Below are 21690 nucleotides of genomic sequence, written 5' to 3'. Positions count from 1 at the left end.
AACTGTGTAAATCAATACGCTTGGAAGAGCAGAAGAAAACAATAACTACTATAAATATTAATATCCCATTATTTGATGATGTTACATCTAGAGTTGTTAAGACGTCAGAAAATAATCTAGAGGTTGAAATTGAAGCGAAAGCATCAAAAAATGTTGATAAATTAAAAAATACACAAAGTACTTGTGAATGTTCTGGGAAAAATGAAGTACATGACAAAGCTTCGGTACCTGAAAATATAATAAAACCCAATGTTACTGATATGATCGACGAAGACCACTCAGAAAAGGCTTTAGAAATTATGAAAAATTTCTTTTCTTGTGAAAATATATGTCCTAATCTTTGCTCATCAACGTTATCTGAACAATTCCAAGAATCATTGGAATATAAAACTAAATCCAATGCTTCACCTTTATTTAAAGAATCATGTGGAGCGATTTGTATAGGAAATAAACTTTCTTCTAAACAACAAACTAATCTTAAAGGTTTAGAGAAAGTAAAAAAAAAATTATTCAAACAACAGGTTAATCCTGAAAGTTGTGAATTTGATGCCATCCAATTAGAAGAAGAAATATATTTTGATGCCCTTGATAAAGAACATATTCAGGAGAAGAAAGAACTTGCAGCAACCGAAAAATCGTTTTTGTTATTGAAGCAACTGCCTCAATCAAAATTATCTCAAGAAAAGATTTCAATATCCCAGTTACCAATGGTAGAGGATGTTGATGTCATATTACCAAACTTTGATGAAATAACAATTTCACAAGATACTTTGCCTTCTGTAATTATTCCCAAGGAAGAAACTAAATCTAAAATACCTGGAGAGAAGTATCGACATATAGATGTTAAAAAAAAGGAATCAAACGAGGAAAAAAATATAGTAATAATATCAGAAGAATCGAGAGGTATTAGAGAAGCAAAATCAACAAATAAAAACCAATCAAAATATTCTCAAACAGAAGATTTGACTATTCCTGTAATATCGCACGAATTAGATGTTAAAAGAGAATACTTGGAAACTATAAAAAAAAATACGGGATCGGGAAGACAATTAACATCCAAAGATAAAATTATGTTTATATTATCGGAAAAAGGAAAGGAAAATTCAAATCACAAAGAGTCTGAGATATTAGAGAAACAGAGTAGTATCAAGAAAAGTGGCGTTTTAAATGAGAAAGATTCTATAAAACAGATATTCAATAAACAAGCAGGAAAAATAAAAACTGAAGAATTTGTTAGAGATGGCTCACCAATTGTAAAAGAAGAAATTGCTCCTGAGAATGAAAAAAGTGTGACAAAAGATTCGATTGAAACGATTCAGCTTAATGAAGACATCATGAAAGCAGTAGAGAAGAAGAAAGAAGTTGATTGCTCTGAGATCTTAAATGTCAAGGTTGTTGATACAAAGGAAATGAAAGGAGCTGTAGTTGATGGAATTGAAGAAACTGATATAAAAGATAAAACTGGAGAAATTTTAGATGCTGAAAATACGAAAATGTTTGGTGGAGACAAAGGTGTATTGGAATTGACGTTTATTAAAAATAATAAATGTGTTGCACCATGTGCTATGCCTACTAGCGATATAATCAAAATGAAACGAATACCATACAACGAAGATATTCCTCCAATAATAAGCACTTGTATTAAAATTAAAGCTGAAGTAAGAGAAGTACCTGAACAACATTCATTTATTGAAAATATACGTACGGCAACCTGTGCCTGGCAGTCAAAACAAGTACAAGCACATAGATGCAATGAATTTTCTCAATGTGGTTGTAGCATTTCATCATGTATATGCCTTCAATCAAATAAAAAATGTCCACTAATTAGTCAAGCAAACATATATACACAAACTACATCGAGAGGAAGTGATGAATTCTCTAATATTCACGATGTGAAACCAGCTAAGAAACTTCCAATATGCCCTTGTAGAGAACTAATGCATTATACTACTAAAATAACCTACTTCTCACTTAACAAATATCATTTACCCTTTGAACAATGGTCTATTGATGTACAAAAATTCAAAGATAAAGCATCCGTAGTAGCAAGATCTGGTTTTTTTGTAATTCTACCTGATAAAATTAAAAAGAAACACAAGAAGATGAGAATTCTTTGACATCAATATTTCAAACAGACTATCCCGGATCCTATGTGTTAAGTGAAGGACTCGAACAACATTTTACAGGTAATTCTTTTTACAAAATTTATACTATATCGAATAAAAAATATATTCCAAATAGATGCAACGTCTATTAGATCTATTCCTTATCAGGTGCTTCCTGAGACTGCAATGCTCTGTAAATAAGCTAATAAGGAGGTTTGGTTTACTATATACAAACCTTTTTTGAACCTAGTCTAGAAAGGCATTGCAACTGGAGCACTTTCATCTATCACAGAAATACTCCAAATGCTTTTTTTTTTCACAATTGTAGTTCTATCAATTTTTTTCTGTTTTTATAATATAATTCAAATATTTCAGATAATAGTTTGACTCGTTCAAGAATCGTATCCCAACTATCATCAATCAGTATAACAAACATTTCCAGTGAATCAACACCACCACGTTTTTCAAACACCAATTCGAGGATCAAGAGTGAAGAAGAAAATTTCAGAAATGATATAATTCTTTACTATAAATTCTCTACACCATCTTTATCTATTAGTATTGACGATATATCTAAAACCGATGAAGAAACCGAGTTAAAAGCTAAAATAGAAGAGATAGAAACTGACGACGACTTTAGAGAACACATATCAAAATGTCAAAGGAAAGTGAAAGACGAGAACAAAGATGGCACAGACGAGGAGGAAGAAACGGTTAAAGAGCAAACTTTTATATCAAAATTTTCAACAAAAGATAAAGAAAATGTTAGTACTGAAGTTAAAGCAATTACATCTACAGGGGATAACTGTCAGTCAGTTATTGCTCAAGAAGTAGCAATTTTATTGAATGATGGAGAAAGTGTACAGACTGATTTAGATACAGATATGTATATAAACAATATTCAGTATCTTGTTCAGAATATTGACAAAATAAAACTTACTCAGTTGAAAAATGTAAGTACATATTTGTCTTAACTTTTCAAATTCTATATTATTTACTTCTGGAAAATCCCTTCTTTTTTATCCACATTTCTTTTTCAAAATATAACGAGGTATACAAATAACACAATAAAAGATTTACTATTTCTCTTTTCGAATTTGTAATTTTTTCGTTTCCAAAATAGCCTATAAATTTTATAATCTCTTTTATATGATTATATTGTGTATTTTGTGTGTTTTTAAAAAGGGATAGATATGTTTTTGAAAACCACGTAACTTTGGCATTCAATATTCTAGGATAACGTATTAAAAATTACAAGAGACCAACCAAATGCTACAGATGTATCAACTAATATTTTTAAGATCAAAAGAAGTACCTGTGAAATGCAAGTTGGTAACAAAAAGGCCAGAGACGATAAAGAAAGCATAAAATCCAAAGGAATTGTGGAAGGCATGGAAACATACAATTGCAAAAATATATACAATCAAATTAAGGGGGATGAAAAAGTACAACAAAAATCTTCTGAAACAGATAAAGGTGAATATTTCCTTTTTCTTTCAGATGTAATTATGGGAACAACGGGATAAATGAGAATCAATACCATACTATTAACTATATTATCAAATAAGATATAAGTAACATTTGAATTACTTTTATTGTCATTTATTTCAACACGTTGCTTGAAAGACTCTTATTTTTATAGATGAGCTATTTGAAGATGCAGTGGATCAAACTCCAAAATCATCTCAAGTTTTAAAAATGCTCCCAGGACAAAGTACACATATACATACAAAAATGAGTAAAATAACTGAAACCATAATTTCAGAACTGGAAATTCCTGAATCGAGTTTATCTCATAAAAAAAAGTTTAAGTTAAGGTTAATGCAGAAGATTAAATCTGTTTTAATACAATTTCCAATAAACAAAAGTCGATCAGAAAAATCTGGCTCTTTCAAAATAAAACGTTCTAAATTTTCTACTTATTATTTTTTGATAGCACAACATTCAAAACAGTATCAATTGATGAAAAAAAAGGAAGAAAGGTGTAACTTTGGTAAAATCGGCAGAAAAAGCTGTAGATGAAGAGGAAGCTTGAACAATGGCAATAAAAAACAAAATATTAAGAAAAGAAGAATTAATATAAAAAGTCAGTCAAAACAAGAAATGGGTAGACTTATTTTAAATTGCACGACAATAGGTTCTAAAGAAAATTTATATGCTTTAGTTATTCCTAAAGATACTGAAATAATTGCATTGAGGAATAATCTAGTGGTAAGTTTTAATCATACTTCTATAATTATTAGGAAACAGTGTATGTTCTATAGAGAGGTAGCCACAAGGTTTTTTTTAAACAAATTAGAATGTAATTCTCATAAATAAATGATAATGATAAAATTCCATTCCAAAGGAATCACAGGAATATCACTGTCCTGTATTGCGTTGAGAATGGGAATGGATAAACTTTTTTACGAAGTGAAGGTTAATTTTCAAAATATCGTTCACAGTTAATGTATTCAACAGCTACTACCATCTGACAAATATGCCTTAAATCATTAAGTTTTCTTACATTTAACAACTTATTTTTAAATCTATCCAATTGACCATTCTTAACGGATGTAATGAACCAAAACTGATCTAAATAATTTCAAAAGAAAGTGTGCAGACATAAAATAGTACTTATTGAATTAAGAGAGGAATATTTTGGAATATGCGAGATTATTTGGAAAACGTATTGATGAATCATTATCCTCACCCCCATTTGGCACCTCAACTTTTAATATATTTTAGGAAAGAATCGGAAAGTTGAGAAATACTAAGCTCATCCAATACTAATTTGGAATTTATAAAATATCATTCGTGGGATTCTCTAAATTTACTTACATTTTTTAGTTTTCATGCTAAAAACCACGTAACAATTTAAAATGAGACTTGAATCAATCTAAATTGGAGTAAAATACACAATATTTTCTAATGCTCAATGGAACTCACATGCTTGGTATTAAAATTAACTATTTATGATTGATGTTATATCAAAGTATCTAGATCACCTATATTTAGATTGTTAACGACAATTGTACCTGACCAAAATGGCATCATTTAAGGGTGTAAACATTAAAAATTAATTTAGCTGATCCAAAAATATAACATATATACCAAATATCATTTTCTCCATCTAAATATCAATCACTACTTCCTGTAATTCCTCTATTTCGGCATCTGACATTGTGAATTATCAAATTAAGAATTTTTCACTTGAGACTCTTATGGCTATTTTAAAGTTGAAGAATAAATGTTTCCAATAATTTCATGAATTCATTTAATGAATACAAGATATTTCACAAAATACAAAATGTAAATTACATAATAAAATTAAAAATAATTTTAGGCTGAAGAATCATATGGTAGAGGACAAGAAAATATGACTTCCGCTATGATATCTCACTTGAACAGCAAAAAAGAAGTAGCTGAGAAACAAGATGACTCAAAAAATCAACAGGAACTGCGGGTGAATCATTTTACAAAAATTATTTCTTTAGGAAATATTCGGCAAAATGAGTCTAAAAATTTTTATATCATTTTTATGGTGTTAATCGATTTATACATTTAATACATATTCTAGCACATGTTGAAGGACGCATTATTATTTGGTATGAATAATTATTACCTCAGACATCTAGTAGTCCTCTTTTTGAATTGTGAAGTTTGGCAATCACATTTGTTTTTAATATACTAACCTATCTCCACTTACACTTCAGATTGATTATACTTTTATAGTACTATAAGGACCTGCTGCAGAAAAATTAGCGTTTTAATTTATTGCCTCTATCGCAACATTTACCTTATTTGATTCCCTGTGATTACCTTCTGTTCACAAATCCTAGTATTTGCTTTATTCAACACAGATATTTTACTATCGTCTTCTGATTTTAGGAAAGTTATGAAGAACAAAAACTTTGCTATGTAGAGGCTGCTTCCAAAGACGATGCCGAAAAAGCAGGTCCTTCTAATTTACCCCAAAACCTAGAAATCTTACTAATGGACAATGAAATCAAACAATTGGACCAGAATATCAAACAGATGCGCAATCAAGACATTACACCTGAATTGCGGGTTAGAATAATAAGAAAGGAAGTAGAGGTAATGAAAAAATATTGCTCACAACTGTCAATCATACAAAGAGAAAATGACAAACTGAAGGAGCAAATATTTTTTTATGAAGACTCATTCTCCAAATTAGGATGCTTTCCAGTCACTCCAAAGTTAATAGAAGAACTCAAACTCAAAATTGAAGCCACCAATGAAGAGAAACAGCTAAGAGAAAAAGTTCGCAATTTAGAAAAAGAACTTTGTTTGTACACCTACTCACTCAACGATGTTGAAGTGCTCAGGCAAAGATCTCTACTTCTAGAGGAAGTCTTGATAGATCGAGAAAGACTAAGTCAAAAAGTAGAACAACTGGGTATTCTAGATCAAGAAATTCATAATTTAAAAAAGAAAGCAGCTATAGTGGATGAACTGGAGAATTGTGTTTTAAAAATGAGAAGAGAGAAAAATTTTTTGGAAATAGAATTGAATCAATTAAAACGGAAATTGTCTATTGTCGAAGGAGAAGAATTCAACAGAAAAGCGGAAAGAGAGATTTTAGAATCCAAAATTGTTTGCATGGAACAGAAAATAACAAATCTCAAATCCTTATGTGAAGACAAAGAAAGATTAAGGGTAGAACGTGATCATCTGAAGTACAGTCTTGAGGAAATGATAAGGAAGTTAGAAGATGTTGAGAAAATGAGGAAACAAATTCAATGTTTGGAAGCATTGAAAGCTGAGCGTGATATATTCAAATCAAAATATGAAACTCTGATTGGATTGGAACATGAATGTGATTTATTGAGAGATCAACTAGATAGAACAAAATATGTAGAAATAGAGCGAAATTCCTTAGAAATTCGGTTAGAAGATTTGGAAGCTTGCTTAGAAGATCAAGAAAATGATAAAAAGAGATTGGTTCATTATATAAATACATTATCTAAAGCAAGGGATGAAGAACAAGTAAGATTAACATTTTAATACTATCATCAGTACAAACTTAGAATATTAATATAAAATCCACAAAGGCAATATTCAAGGAATGTATTTGTGTAATTTTGAAGTATTAGTGCCAGCTTTAATATTTGAAAAATCACACAGCAACAGCAACATATAGTTCTCAACGAATTTTGAACGTTTTACATTGGTATGAAACAGATTTGATGTCAGTTTAAGTATCACTTTTGTATTTATTATGCTGCCTAAATAGTAAAAATGTTTCATTTCTATTTGTTGTTAACAGACATATGTCATCCGTGAATTCATAGTCTTCCTGGTTTTCAATTTTTTCTGTTTGCCTCATTATCTAATCTATTAAAATGTTAAACAAAGTTGGCGGCAGATAACTTCATTTTGTACCATTATTATTTTCCCTGGCCTAATATGATCAATGCAAGAGTTACCACTTTTGAATACAGCTTCATTATTGGGCAGTTTGTCTTATGGTGAAAATCCAAAATAATTATGAGCTTACTCCATCTCGTACCGAATGACAGTTTTTACAATTATTCTAGTCTTTCGGACTACTCTCATCATTCCAGATTTTTATCAGGAGTGAGTGAAGTATTGCTGTTGAAAGATATGTTTATTACTTTATTAGCTCTGCTGGAATACCGCTATTGATTTCTACTAATTAATTCTTCCGTTATTTTTAGTGTTACTCTATGTTTCTAATTTTCTATTAAAGTTAAATCATCAGCATATGCTATTATTTATTTTGATTCATTAACGATTCTTCTTTCGATATTATATTCCTTCATTACGCCTTTCATTGCAATGTTAAACAATACCGCTGAGAGGCCATCACTTTGTCTTACCTCGGCATTTATTTCAAATTCCTCAGGTGGTCATTACCGGTCCCCTATAATTTAGGATAGTCATATCAACTTTTGGGGTACTTTCAGTTTTTCCATATCCTATGTCATTACATTCCACTTCCATCGGTTTTTCTTCTTTTCTAGTATTGAACCATTATCGCTTACATCATCTTTGTATTCATTTTCTATTTCCGGGAATAATATTTTAAAATAGTGACTCCTTTATTCTTCTTTAATATTTGATATAGTGCGTTAAATATATATTCACATTATTTTTATTATCATTATCCAAGTTTGTTTTTATTATATTATCATAATATGCTTGTTGCTTTTTCACTTCAACCTACCTTCTTTTTTCTTTTTAGTTATTATTATATATTCTTGGTGAAACAATTTATTATTGCTTCTCATATCTTCTATATGAATGACTTCCTGCGTTGCATTTATAACACTTTTCTCAATCTCGTTTCATTGTTCATGAATAGTATATTTTCCTTGCTTTTCTATTTCTTTTCCGTATTCGTTTCAGTTTTTTCCAATTCCATTTTCTACCTTTTATTGTCTTGTTCACTATATTTACCATTATATATTTAATATTTAATTATCACTAATTGATGGTCAACTCCCATTATCGTAAGTTGTTTCGTGTAAGGTGTGCTTTTCAGCCACACAACTTGGTACTTATTAGTCTTGTTTTTATGTTTTGCGGTCATTTTCCAAAAACTATTAATGTATCATGTCTTGTAACATTCTTAAATACCTTAACGAGTTTTTCATAGCATTCATCTTTATCTTCGTCTTTTGCTTCCTCTGTTCCTCTGTTGATGCGTAGATATTATTTATTGTTATTTTCTACACCATTTTTTATTGTGTGGTATTCTCTCACTTGTAATTTAGTACATTTCTTAGAATTATTTTGCTTATCATAAAACCCGTTTTTCTTTCTCCGCCATAAAACAGAACATATTTTCCTTTATTTATTTGTTCTTCTCCCTTCCATCGTATTTCTTGAGGAGCCAAAATATCTATTTTGCAATCCAACATTTCTTTTGAAATTTCCTTTGCCAGAATTGCTATGACATTGCACGATGCAATTCTCCTTTTATTTCATTGCCTTGTCGACTATCATTATATCTATGTTCTTTTCTTTTATTACTATTTTTTGTCTTAATCTCTTTATTTCTTCCTCAATTTTCCAGCAATCGATTATTGCACGTTATTTTTTTGTAGAATTCTTGTTTAATTTCAACGTTTTATTGGTTTGTTGGTGTATATACATTCACCATTAGCAAGACTCTAAATTTTTGCTTAAATTTAGTCCGTATGAACCTGATACGTTTTCCTATTCTAGATTTTTCGATATTGTCTCTTTATTTGTCTTAAAATCTAATTCTTTGTCTAAGACTAAGTCTTTTTTTGATGAGTATAGTAAGTTTGTAGTTTGATTTTACCGGACCCATACCAACTTGTTTCATTTAATCCTAGAATTATTTTTTTGCAGCTGCTTAGTTCTTTTTGCGTCTGATTTATCTTACTTGGTACTATCATTATCCACCCATTGTAAAGCCCAACATTCCCGGTATTAATTTCCATATGTTCATCAATTTCTTTTCCTTTTGTGTTGAAAATTAATTTATTGATTTTTTAATTCAGTGTGACCATTTTTGTGTTCCATTTTTTAAATAGCGTTTTAAAGTATTTGCAGACGTTTTCAAAATAGTTCCTGAGAGTTGAAAGTAGTCATTTATTCGTTACATTGAATTGAAACCAAAATATTTTTTAAAACATTAAGCAAATTGTCAATAAACACAAGATTACCTAAATTTTCGTTAAATTGCTTGGATAAAATTTTATCCTTGCTTTGGACCAACTTTTTTAAATTCGTAAATTTGTTAATTCAATTTATTTGACTTACATACTACATATTTTCCACTGTTGTGTTAAATGAATTGTTTGTATTTTTTATCAGGAGAAGTTCAACAAATATGCAAACCAAATGAGAGTAGAAATTGAGAAGAAAGATAGTTTGATAACTTCTACCCAAGAAAAATTAAGTTTTTTAGTAACTAGACTTGAAGATTCTGTCAATGACCTTAATTCTCAAACACTAGAACATAAAAGTAAAACCAGTAACTTAGAATCAGACATTAATACTTTAACTCTTAAATTAAATAATTTGAAAGCAAAAAACGAGAAGTTGGTGGACTGTCTTAGTAACATCGAAAATGAAAATCAAAGATTGATACAACATATCATGGACTTGAAGAAAGAAAATGATAATCTTATAAAAAATCTCAAAAATCTAAAAGAGACTAATATTTTTCTGAAGAAAACATTGGAAGAAAAAGAAGATTCGTTGAACTCGACAAGTGAAGCTTAGAAATCTAAAACAGAATGTGTCGTGTTACAGTAAATGCCATTTTTATACCGTATTAATAAATTATATGATTTTTCACACAGTTTAATGTATATTTGATAAGAGGGACGATTAAGTAAATGTAGATGTAGAATTCTTCCCTGTATGTAGGTTTTGGAAATATTGAAAAAGTCCACCAAATTTTAACTATAATGAATATAGAATATATAATCGTTACATCAAAGAATGACTTTTTGTCCAAGAATATTTTGGTTCTCTTATTGTTCTCAAACATACGGATATAATAGAAATTATATATATATATATATATATATATATATATATATATATATATATATATATATATATATATATATATATATAAATTTCTTCAATTTCTTGTTTCTTAGACCTTTTGATATATTTATGCATCTAAATGTTCTTGATTTTAGGTCTCTTATGTTTCAAAATTAGTTTTTTTTTGATAGTTTTTAAAAGAAATATAAATTTTGACGCTTTGAGTCTATCAAAATATGATATTGTCATCCTGTGACACAAAAAAGATCAGTGATAATAAGTTTAGCTGATAAATCTATCCAACTATCAGATCCGGAATGTGGATGCTTAGCTACTCAAAAAGCAAAAACTGCATTGAAAGAAAATAATTAACCATAAAAAGTGATGAATAGCATATTCAAGAAAAGGATAAACAGATACTACAATCAATTTAAAAACAAAACTGAAACGAAACATCAAAACATAAAACATTTTTCCTTACCTTATTAACAAGGACTACAAATAATTTAATTGATTATTGCTATATATTTGAGATATAGAGACCAAGAAAAATTAAATTTCTTTTTAGAATATAGTTCTAATGATCTACAAATCAATATAAATAAGCAAATTATCAGTGTCAATTATCAAAAAAAAACAATTTTAAAACAGAATGGACCTAAAATCAAGAATATATATATATATACATATATATATATATATATATATATATATATATATATATATATATATATATATATATATATATATATATATATATATATATATATATATATATATAAGAACGGTTTGGGAACGTGTCACCAGATTTCGAATACATAAGTATTCATCATCTGGGACTGAAATTATGGTCAAATACAATATACAATATAAGAAATATATATATAAATGTATAACAATACTAAAATTTTACTTACAATAATTAATTCAGATTTCCGGTGATTGTCGATATTGTTAACGCTTGTAAAAATTTTAAACCCATTTTTCCTTAACATATGTACCAGGACTTTCCCAACAATTATCGAATTATCTCGATAAATGTGATATTAGTATAAGTCATAGAGGACATAATATATTATCCAAATATTTCACTAAATTGAAATCTATAACTCCAAAAAACAAAAGAAGTAATATTATATATCAAGTGCCTTGTACTAATTGTGACGCTGTCTACATAGGGCAAACCTCTCAGTATTTAGAAAATAGTCAAAGAAGTCATCAATACAATAAAAAAATAGAACTGCATTAACGAACCATGAAATATCATAAAAAACAAAATTCATTTATAAAGATTCAAAAATTCTTGAAACGGAATCTAATACACCAAAAAGAGAATTTTTAGAAATGGTTCACATTCATAACAACGAAAAAGCTATAATTGGTAAAAAAGATCTAAATAATTTAAGTAAAATTTTTATCTTTATTTTGTAAATTCTAATAAAACTACAAATAATTTAATTGATTACTACTGTTTATTTGAGATATAAAAACCAAGGAGTAATTAATTTTTCTTAATAGAACAAAGCTTTAGTTTGATTTTATTCTTATTTTAATATTCATGATGAAGGTAATCTATGAATCAATAGAAACACGCAATTTTTCAGTGTCAATATCATATTTTGATGAAGATTTAAAAAAAAGTCGAAACGTCAAATTGTATCTATTAAAAATTATTAAAAAATTTTTAAACAAGAGAACTAAAACCATTTTTTAGACAGACGAAGAAAATTATTCGAATAGGGGTATATACATGCACTATTGGTGTTGGACCAGTTTTTTATGAAGGTACCTTGACACGCAGGAGATACGTTGATATGCTATCAGAGGTACTGGAAGAATATTTGGACGATTTTAATTTAGAAGCACGTACACGTAACTAAATTTATAATATATATATATATATATATATATATATATATATATATATATATATATATATATATATATATATTTGCACGACGGAGCACCACCACATTATTCTTTACAAGTTCGTCAATACATAAACGAACAGTTTCCGTACCGTTGGTTAGAAAATTTGGATTATCGTCGTAGGATATAACAGATGATATGTTAATGTCAAAAATTTTAAGTTCTTGGCCAAATAGGTTTAATTTTTTTAAAACTGCATGGAAACCCTCCTCAAAAATAAGAAAACCCCCAAGAATCTTATAGCTTTGTTAATATCCGAGAATGAAACATGTATAAATAAAGAGAAAGGTCACTTGGTTGCTTTTAATGTAAATTCAATGGTATGTCACAGGTGCTTAAAAAAGGGGATATTACTCATTTGCGTAGAAATAGGGATAGAGATATGACAAGTGAAATAAATGTTATAACTGCGGAAACGGAGGTCACTATGCTAAGAACTGTGAAACAATAGACAAACAATGTGTAAAGAAACTAACTGCACTGAAAATGATTGTTATTTTAGGAATAGGCATGGTGAAAATCTTTCACATAATAAAAATAAAATAGTGCAATTTTCATCCTATGAAATAGAGTAGGAACCTTACATATAATAAACATATTTTTGTGATAGATTCAGGCTCTACCTCCCACATGTTTAATGATAAAAGCCTATTCAAAAATTTTGTAGAGAAAAATGTAGATATTTGGGTAACTAAAAAGGGCAGTGAAATAAAAACCGGGGGATTAGGGGTTATTGAAAATGAAAAGTGTATTTTAAATGAAGTTCTCTTTGTGCTGGATTTAAGTAAAAATTCAATTTCTGTTAATGCCTTTACTGAAAACCAGAGGTAAGTGATTTTTGAAAAGGAAAAAGTATATGTTATGAAGAATGATGAAAAAGATTTTGAAGGGAAGAAAATTCAGCAGGTTTTAATGAAGTGAATTTTAGTAAATGTGGCTTTGTAACAAGTTATTTGACGGAAATAAAAGAAAAAAAATTATGAATTGATATAGAAAATTGGGAAATTTTACATATAAACAACATTAAAAAATTATGGGAAAACTATATGATGATGGATATAGACAATAAGGATATAAACAGTTTTGACACCGTTTGCGAAATATGTTTGAAAGCAAAGCAGGTTAGATTTCCGTTTGACAACGAGAGAACCAGAGCAACATGGCCTTTGGAAATAATACATACAGATATCTATATGGACCGATAGAATCGGGGAAATTGGATAAAAAATATATATCTTAACTTTTTGGATGACTACACTCATTATGTACAATTTCATAATCAAATTCCTCTAATTTTAATCTACAACGTACTAATCGCGAGTTTGGCTCTTAGAGACATTAACCACTGTAGGGGTTTATGATCTGTAAAAATTTTGAATTTTCTTCCAAAAATATAAGGTCTAAAATATTTGGTAGCATAGTATAAGTATATTATGGCCAAAAGCTCTTTTTCTATTGTAGAATAGGATGTTTCTGCATCATTGAGTGTTCGTGAGGCATATGAAATTGGTTTATCTTAACCAATAGGGCCTTTAGATAGAATTGTACCGATAGCAAAATTACTAGAGTCTGTAGTTATGATAGCCTTTAGTAAAATCGGGGTAAGCTAAAATTGTTTCGTTAGTTAGTAAAGCTTTAATGTATAGTGGATCGCTTATATTTAATTTAGCGCCCTTTTTTAAACACACTGTGAAAAGCTTTGTTATTGATAAATTTGTGATTATATCCTAGCAATCGGAATCGGGTAATTTTGGATAGCTTGAATCTTTTCTGGGTTTGGTTTTATCCCATCTGGTGTAACTATGTGACCAAGGAATGCAACTTCCTTTTTTAAAAATTCTGATTTTTCTAACTGAATCTTTAATTTACTCTCTCTTAAATTTTTGGAAATGGCATACGAAGGTATTCATAATGACCGTTCTCAACACCGAAAGTTGTTTTCTTGATATCATCCGGACGCATCTCTATATGATGAAATGGTTATTTCATTAAGTTTACGATAGTCCATTTCTTCTTACCAGAAGCGTCAAGTTTTTGCCCTACTATCAAAATTGGGCTACTCCTAGGAGAGTCGTTTGGACGGATGCTGCCTTTTTCTAACATATCATTTATTTGTTTTTCAACCTCGGGTTTAGGGAAGTAAGGATATCTGTAAGACCTCGTAAATACGAGAATTTCGTCTTTTGGTTTTTGTTTAACCTGAATTGTGAAAGTTAAGGTAGAATATTCTGTATGAAATATATCTGAGTACTTCCTACAAAGTTTAGTAATATAAAACTTTTCTTCTTCATTTAAGTGAGAAGTACGTATTAATGCTGTTATGTCATTAGCATTGCTAGTATCATTAAAAGAGGGTTTTACTGATATATGAAAAATTTCATACTCTTTTTCAATTGGAGTGGTTTTAACGGGCTCGTTTAAGTATATTTTTGCAACATTATCTCTATTGTTGATAACGTCTACAACGGCATAACTATTTTCTGCCTGAGAAATTCCGTCTCTAATTATGCAATTATGCCAACAATACCAATTATGAATACTAATACAGGCATTTTTGCAGATTCGACAGAATTCGGTTCAATTCTAGCTAAAAATAATAATTTTCTTCTACTGTCGTAATGTGAAAGGGGGAGCTGAGCTTTAGTTGTTTTAAGGATTAAATTTTTGAGATCTATTTCGACACCTAGTTGTTTTATTGTGTCACAGCCAATGAGACTATCGAAATCATTATGAAATTTGAAAATACAAAAATTTATCGTTGATTTTTTGTTGAATTCTGGAAATGTCGGAATTTTGGCACAATAATCTTTGGTTGTTGTTTGAAATAAGGAGCAGATAGTAAAAGGCTCTTTAACAATATATTCTGAAAAAACTTTCTTCTATTTCGGTGTTAATGAATGATCTGGTAGCACCTGTGTGAATTAAGAGTTTCAAAGGTGGATTCAAAATTTTAATATAAGGAAGATCTGTTCTGTCATAGATTGAATGAAGTTCTATATGATTGTTCGATTTGTGGCTACATATTTTCGCAGTTTTCGTCATTTGTATCGTCTAAGATTTGTTCATCGTTTCAAGTTTTTCTGAGGGAGATATTGGATTCTAGGAGCTTGATTTCGGTTTACTAATGTGGAAGTTCGGTTTATGGAGTAATTTGAAATTCCGCTTATAGGAATAGGTCTTTAAAAGTTATTCTGTGGTTTTGTAAACGTATTGTTTGACATTCCACTCATAGAGGTAAGTTTCGGTTGTAGAGCTTTCGGTTTTGGTTTGAATGAATTCTGATTCCTTGGAGGGCCAAAAACTTGGCGATTAGTGAAAAACCTCTTATGTGGCGAAGAACGTAATTGTATATTGATTGAGCCACGTGGAAAATAGTAAGGATTTTGGAAACTATTTTGGTAATTTTGTGGTGGTATGTTTAACTGGGAATTAGGAGAGTTATTGTTAAAAGTTTTGTCTCTGTACAGGTATAGACTATCAAGATTTTGTCATTGTAAATATATTATTTTCTGAAATTATTTGTTGTCTGGCATCGGCTATTGTATTAGGTTTCAAAGCAAAAATAATTGAACGTAATAGTTCTTTTAATATAAAAATAACAAAAATATATTCAGAGCGTGAGTATCGTAAAACGTCTTTTTTATTCTAACGTCGCCGTCATCATTTTCGTGAAGGTCGACATAGTTATACAATGAGCTCAAATTTGACATAAGCCTGGTATGAAAATGTAAAGTACATTTGCGACGGACGTGTACCTCTAATCAACGATATGTAATTTCTATTTGTGCATATCTACACGATTCTGTGTTTGTTAGTTCAGTTGGTTATTGCCCTACGTATTTATTTGGTTTTCTTTCAATAGATAGTTCAATCGTTTGTTAAAAAAAATTGCTACATGGAGTACACGAAAAACTGGCAACTTCTCACGCTTACTACGTAGATTGAAATCTGAATTCAAGTGTAGTATTTGTGTGTTTTTTTAATGTAATCTCATTATAATCATTAAACATCAAATAATCATCAAAACTTTGTTTATTTTGGTAATCAACAATGAATGAATTTGCACACGAAAATGTACATTTAATTTCGAGTAGTTCGAATTCCTCAAAGACTAACCCTTTTGGACTGAATGGTAGGAATGGTTGTGTAAAATTACTAGCCCTGTGTTAGAAATTTCTTGTTGGCTCAAAGTTTTGAAAATCATCTTTGCCACAGGTTCGAGGTTTAAACCATAGCGCATTTCTTTTACTGATATTTGTTGGTATGCTGCGAACTTTTATAAAAGTTCGCAGACAATTTGTCGAAATTTTCACCTCGAGTTTTGAATCGATGACCTTTATCACTACAAGTGATCCTGTTAGCTCGTTCCTTAATTCAAACAGAAGATTTCGACTGATTTATAGATGACATATGTCGAGTCACTATTGTTCATCTACCACCACATTTTTTGATATAAATCTGCGCAAATTAATCATATTAATGAGAGAATACGTTTCTTCCATATGAATATCTGTGATATTCTGCACATCCTCATAAATCCATCGATTTTACGATTATTGCCATAAACAATTTCACGTACTTGCTTACATGAAAACTTTTCTCTAATTTGCTACCTTTCGCAATGCTCTTTTTAAAAAAATTTCGTTTCAAAATCAAGAGCTTTAAATCCGAATTATAATAATAATCAATTGAAGTTGTATTATGCTTTTCAATTTCATAGATATAACTCTCCAAATTTAATAAAACATCTACGAGATAATGGAAGTACAAAAACGGCGAAAAAGCAATAGCCTTCGCAAAACACTTACAAAATATTTCTCAACCAAAATATGCTTTAACAGATGAATATGGAATCAATATCAATCGATATATGACTTTTCCTTACTAACTGGAACTTCCACATCAACAATAACAACAAAATAAGTCCAAGACGCCATAAATCTCCTAGTAATAAAAAAGTCCCCGGACCATAGCTTCATGACTATCAAACTTCTTCAACAACGACCCTAAAAATTCATTAAAATGGTAACAAATTTATAATGCAATATTCAGAATTGGTTATTCTCCAATTCAGTGGAAAGCTGCTGAAATAATCCTCACACCTAAACCTGGAAAAACACCTTACTTCCTATAGACCAATCACCTCACTTCCAATAGTGGCTAAACTGTTAGAGAGTCTATTAAATTTACCAGAGAAACATTCTACCATCAAGCAAGTGAGGATGTAGGTCAGGCCTTTAATAAAGTTAAACACTTGGATCTACTTTAAAAAATCAGATATTTATTTCCCCTAAATTAATTCCTTAGTCTCATATCCTACCTTGAAGATCAGTATTTCATGATTAAGTACCAAAACAAACACATCTAACCAAGATGGCCCAATACAATATCTTCTATATACACACTTAGTGCATCATAAAGCGATTACACTGCTTTACTAGCTTCACACCGAGATCCTCAAAATGTATTATAAATCGTTAAAGCCAAAATCGACAGGCTACAGCAATGGTTAAAATATGGCGAATTTAAGTTAACGAGTCTAAATCTATTCACGTGTACTTCAGAAACAGACGAGAAAACTGTCCCTTCCTTACAATAAACGTATAAGAATTTAACAGAAAGTGGAAGTCAGATATTTTGGAACCTATTTGTTAGGAGACTTCCTTGGACACCTCTTCACTAAAAGGAAGCAGCTTTGGATTGAATTTAGACAACTATGTTGGATAATTCGCGGAAAATCACAACTATCTATAGTTAGAGAATGAGTTAGTGGTATATATCAAATATATATGGAATTAAGCTATTGGGTACAGCGTTGTTTAAAATTCTTTGCTGGTTCAAATAAACTAATTGTTGATGTGTGGACTGTATTATTTATTAATAATATTAAAACATGTGTTAGTTGGGTTTTAATGGCGATATAACAACAACACATTTCTAATATATACAAAAATAGAAAAAACTTTATGTTGAGCGGCGTTGCCACGTTTTCGACTTATTTTAACATAATAAAAAATTATTTTAAAGATTAATTTTAACATAATAGCCCCCTCTTTGAAGGGATGCCTTCAAAACAGCTTATTGTAGAAATTTACTTGATAATATATACCTATGTTTACAAAGTCTATCACTGTATTAAGATTGCAATAAATCGATTTAATTGTCTATGTCTTCTTGTCTTGGTAATGGACACAAATGTCTGATGGAACGAATAATTAGTCCCTTATGGGTTTGGACTTCTGCAACTCTTGTAATGCCGTCTCTTCCGGGAAATAATTTCCTAATTATTCCCATTGGCCATTGGCATGGTGGATATAGGGTGTTTTTTATTAAGACTAAAGTGCCCACAGAAATAGTTGATGGGGCGTCTTTCCACTTGTACTGCTGATGTAGCTGAGAAATATATTGTCTTGAAAATCTTCGCCAAAATTTTTGGTAGAGTTTCTGGATGTGTTCTAATCGAGTCAAACGATACTTGTTGGTATTAGTATAGTCAATGTTGGGAATGGAGGTCAGAACTCGACCTATTAAGAAATGGGATGGTGTAATGGGTGACAAGTCATTAGGGTCATTTGATTGCGCAAACAATGGTCGAGAGTTTAATATACCTTCGATTTGTATCACTAAGGTGCACATTTCTTCGTAAGTCACATTATTATTAATAAGAGCTCGCTTCAAATGAAATTTGCAACTTTTAACGGCTGCTTCCCACAATCCGCCATGATTTGGGGTGTGTACGGAGGAATAAACTTCCATTGTATATTATATTGACTGGTAGAATTGACAATAGAGGCCTGATTGTTGAATAAAAATTTACTAAGATCTTTCAATAAGTTGTTAGTGCCGTGAAATGTAGTTCCGTTATCGGAATATATTATTTTGGGAACACCTCGTCTAGATACAAAGCGTTTTAAGCATGCTAAGAAATTGTTGGAAGTTAAATCAGTTACTATTTCGCAATGTATTGCCTTAGTGCAAAAACAAACGAAAATAGCCAAATAACATTTATTAAGTTTAGCTCCTTTACCTGGTTTGTTCAAAATATAGAATGGGCCGGCATAATTAACTCCGGTCACTTCAAATGGAAGCGTAGGCCTAATTCTTTCATTCGGTAGGTTTGACATTGGACAGGAAAATGGAATAGGATTGAACTTGAAACAATTCACGCAATTTCTCACTGTTTGTTTGACTAATATAGAACCACCAACAGGCCAGTAGAATTGTCGAACCGAACTTAATAGTAGTTGTGGTCCTGGGTGTAACAATTGACTATGTTTATGATTAAAAATTAGCTTGGTAAAATTGTGTTTACTTGAGAGTAAGATTGGATGTTTGATGTTAAATGGTAAGTAAGTATTTTTTAATCGTCCCCTAACTCTGATGATTTATGAGGCAAATTTATGTTTAGCATCTAATTGCTTGGTTTTACGAAGTAATTCTAGCTCCTCGGAAAATGATTCCATTTGAGATAATTTAATTAAAATAGTATTGGTGTTTTCCAATTCTTCAACTGATAATGGGCCAATAACTTTGGTATCAGATTTTCGTGCATTATTGATAAAACGCATACAATATGCTGTGACTCTTTTTAATCGTTGTAAACAAGAGAATTTTGTAAATAAATCACAAATTTTTGTATGTTGTGATATGACCAAAATAGTTTTAGATTTTCTTAGTTCTGGGAGATCGTGTTTAGAAATTGAAAAATTAGTAATTGGCCAATCTGATGATTGTAACAATAAAAATTGAGGTCCTTTCCACCAAATTGCACTTGACATCAGCATTTTAGGCATTATACATCGATATGCTAAATCTGCAGGGTTTTCCTTAGTACTAACATACCTCCAATTTTCAATGTTCGTGAGAGATTGTATTTTAGATACGCGATTAGCAACAAAGGTCTGTAATAAATTGGGTTCCGTGTTAATCCAACATAGGGCGACTTGAGAATCGGACCACAAACAATAATGAATATTTTTTAAATTGAGGGCATTGACCACAGTATTTACTAGTTGTGCTCCTAGAAGACAAGCACACAATTCAAGTTTTGGAATTGTTATTGTCTTCAGTGGCGACACTTTGGTTTTGGCACATAGTAATTGAACGTTATAATTTCCGCTATCGTCAACACTACGTAAGTATATGCAACATGAATATGCATCTCTCGATGCATCGCAGAAGCAATGGACATCTGTAAGTACATAGTTTAAATAAATAGCATTTCTAGGAATAGATAATTGATTTAAACTGCCAAGTTCATTCTGAAATCGATACCAAGTTTGTTCTATATCTTGTGGAATAGGCTCATCCCATCTAATGTGTAGGGACCATAATTTCTGTATTATTAATTTTGCAATAACTATTGAAGGGCTCAATAACCCTAAAGGATCGTAAATTTGAGCAATAATTGAAAGAATGTGACGTTTAGTAATTGTGTTTCGATGGGTAAATTGTTTAATTGTATATTTTAGAATGTCATTTTTATTGTCCCATTGGATTCCCAAAGTTTTACAACTTTCTTTATCACCTATATCTAAAATTGCATTTGAGATATTGTTATCTTTGAAGCCACAAACTACTTGAAAAATATTAGAAATCCACTTTCTTAAAATGAAATTAGCGGATGATAAGACATCATATATGTCTTTGCATAATTTTTGTAATTCTATTAAATCGTTAGAACCGGTCAACAAATCGTCCACGTACATGTCCTTTAGTATTGTTTCACAGGCTTTGGGGTATTGATTCATATTGTGTTCCGCTAGCGTCTTAATACACTAGATAGCCAGATATGGAGCTGATCGAGTTCCATATGTAACTGTATTCAAGTGATAAGTGCAAAAGTTACTTTTGGGGTTATCACGCCATAGTATCTGTTGTAAAGGTCTATGCTCTCGATCTATGAGAATTTGACGATACATTTTTGATATGTTAGCGGAAACCACGAATTTATATGTTCTGAATCGTAAAAGAATGTTTATAATGTCATTCTGAACTTTAGGGCCGATATATTGTAGATCGTTAAGCGACCACCCTGTAGACGTCTTACAGCTTCCATCAAAAACTACGCGTAAACGAGTTGTCGTACTCATTTCTTTTAAAATACCATGATGTGGTAAAAAGTATTTAATTCCATCGGATTCAATAGTTAATTTAGTCA

The 21690-nt window shown here is 30.3% G+C and overlaps 2 protein-coding genes across 3 annotated transcripts; one reads left to right on the top strand and one right to left on the bottom strand.

The window, feature by feature from the left end:
- The first annotated feature begins 2497 nt into the window (after window positions 1–2497).
- LOC130903046 (repetitive organellar protein-like) lies at window positions 2498–10403 on the top strand. Of its 2 annotated transcripts, XM_057815311.1 has the most exons (6): window positions 2498–3058; window positions 3341–3581; window positions 4042–4316; window positions 5431–5550; window positions 5976–7094; window positions 9918–10403. In XM_057815311.1, exons 3-6 carry the CDS (start codon window positions 4209–4211, stop codon window positions 10326–10328), a joined length of 1758 nt encoding a protein of 585 aa, XP_057671294.1. In that variant the 5' UTR covers window positions 2498–3058; window positions 3341–3581; window positions 4042–4208; the 3' UTR covers window positions 10329–10403. The 2 variants fall into 2 exon arrangements, with proteins under 2 accessions (XP_057671294.1, XP_057671295.1); XM_057815312.1 differs by lacking the exon at window positions 5431–5550 and having other exon boundaries at window positions 3748–4316.
- Window positions 10404–19915: 9512 nt separating this feature from the next.
- Window positions 19916–21280, bottom strand: LOC130902900 (uncharacterized). The gene has a single exon (XM_057815183.1). The coding sequence runs from the start codon at window positions 21278–21280 to the stop codon at window positions 19916–19918; it is 1365 nt and encodes a 454-aa protein (XP_057671166.1).
- Window positions 21281–21690: the final 410 nt, after the last annotated feature.

This window comes from Diorhabda carinulata, chromosome Y (assembly GCF_026250575.1).
Source record: "Diorhabda carinulata isolate Delta chromosome Y, icDioCari1.1, whole genome shotgun sequence".
NCBI classification, from domain to species: Eukaryota; Metazoa; Arthropoda; class Insecta; order Coleoptera; family Chrysomelidae; genus Diorhabda; species Diorhabda carinulata.
The sequence above is the reverse complement of the archived record's forward strand: the minus strand, read 5'-3'. Positions and strand labels throughout refer to the sequence as shown.

Bases quoted from the DNA above. Each gene is read 5' to 3' on its own strand.
- LOC130902900 (XM_057815183.1), bottom strand. From the start codon at position 21,280: ATGAATCAATACCCCAAAGCCTGTGAAACAATACTAAAGGACATGTAC.
- LOC130903046 (XM_057815311.1), top strand. From the start codon at position 4,209: ATGGGTAGACTTATTTTAAATTGCACGACAATAGGTTCTAAAGAAAAT. The intron at 4,317-5,430 runs GTAAGTTTTAAT...AAATAATTTTAG, and splicing joins CATTGAGGAATAATCTAGTG to GCTGAAGAATCATATGGTAG. The intron at 5,551-5,975 runs GTGAATCATTTT...TTCTGATTTTAG, and splicing joins AAAATCAACAGGAACTGCGG to GAAAGTTATGAAGAACAAAA.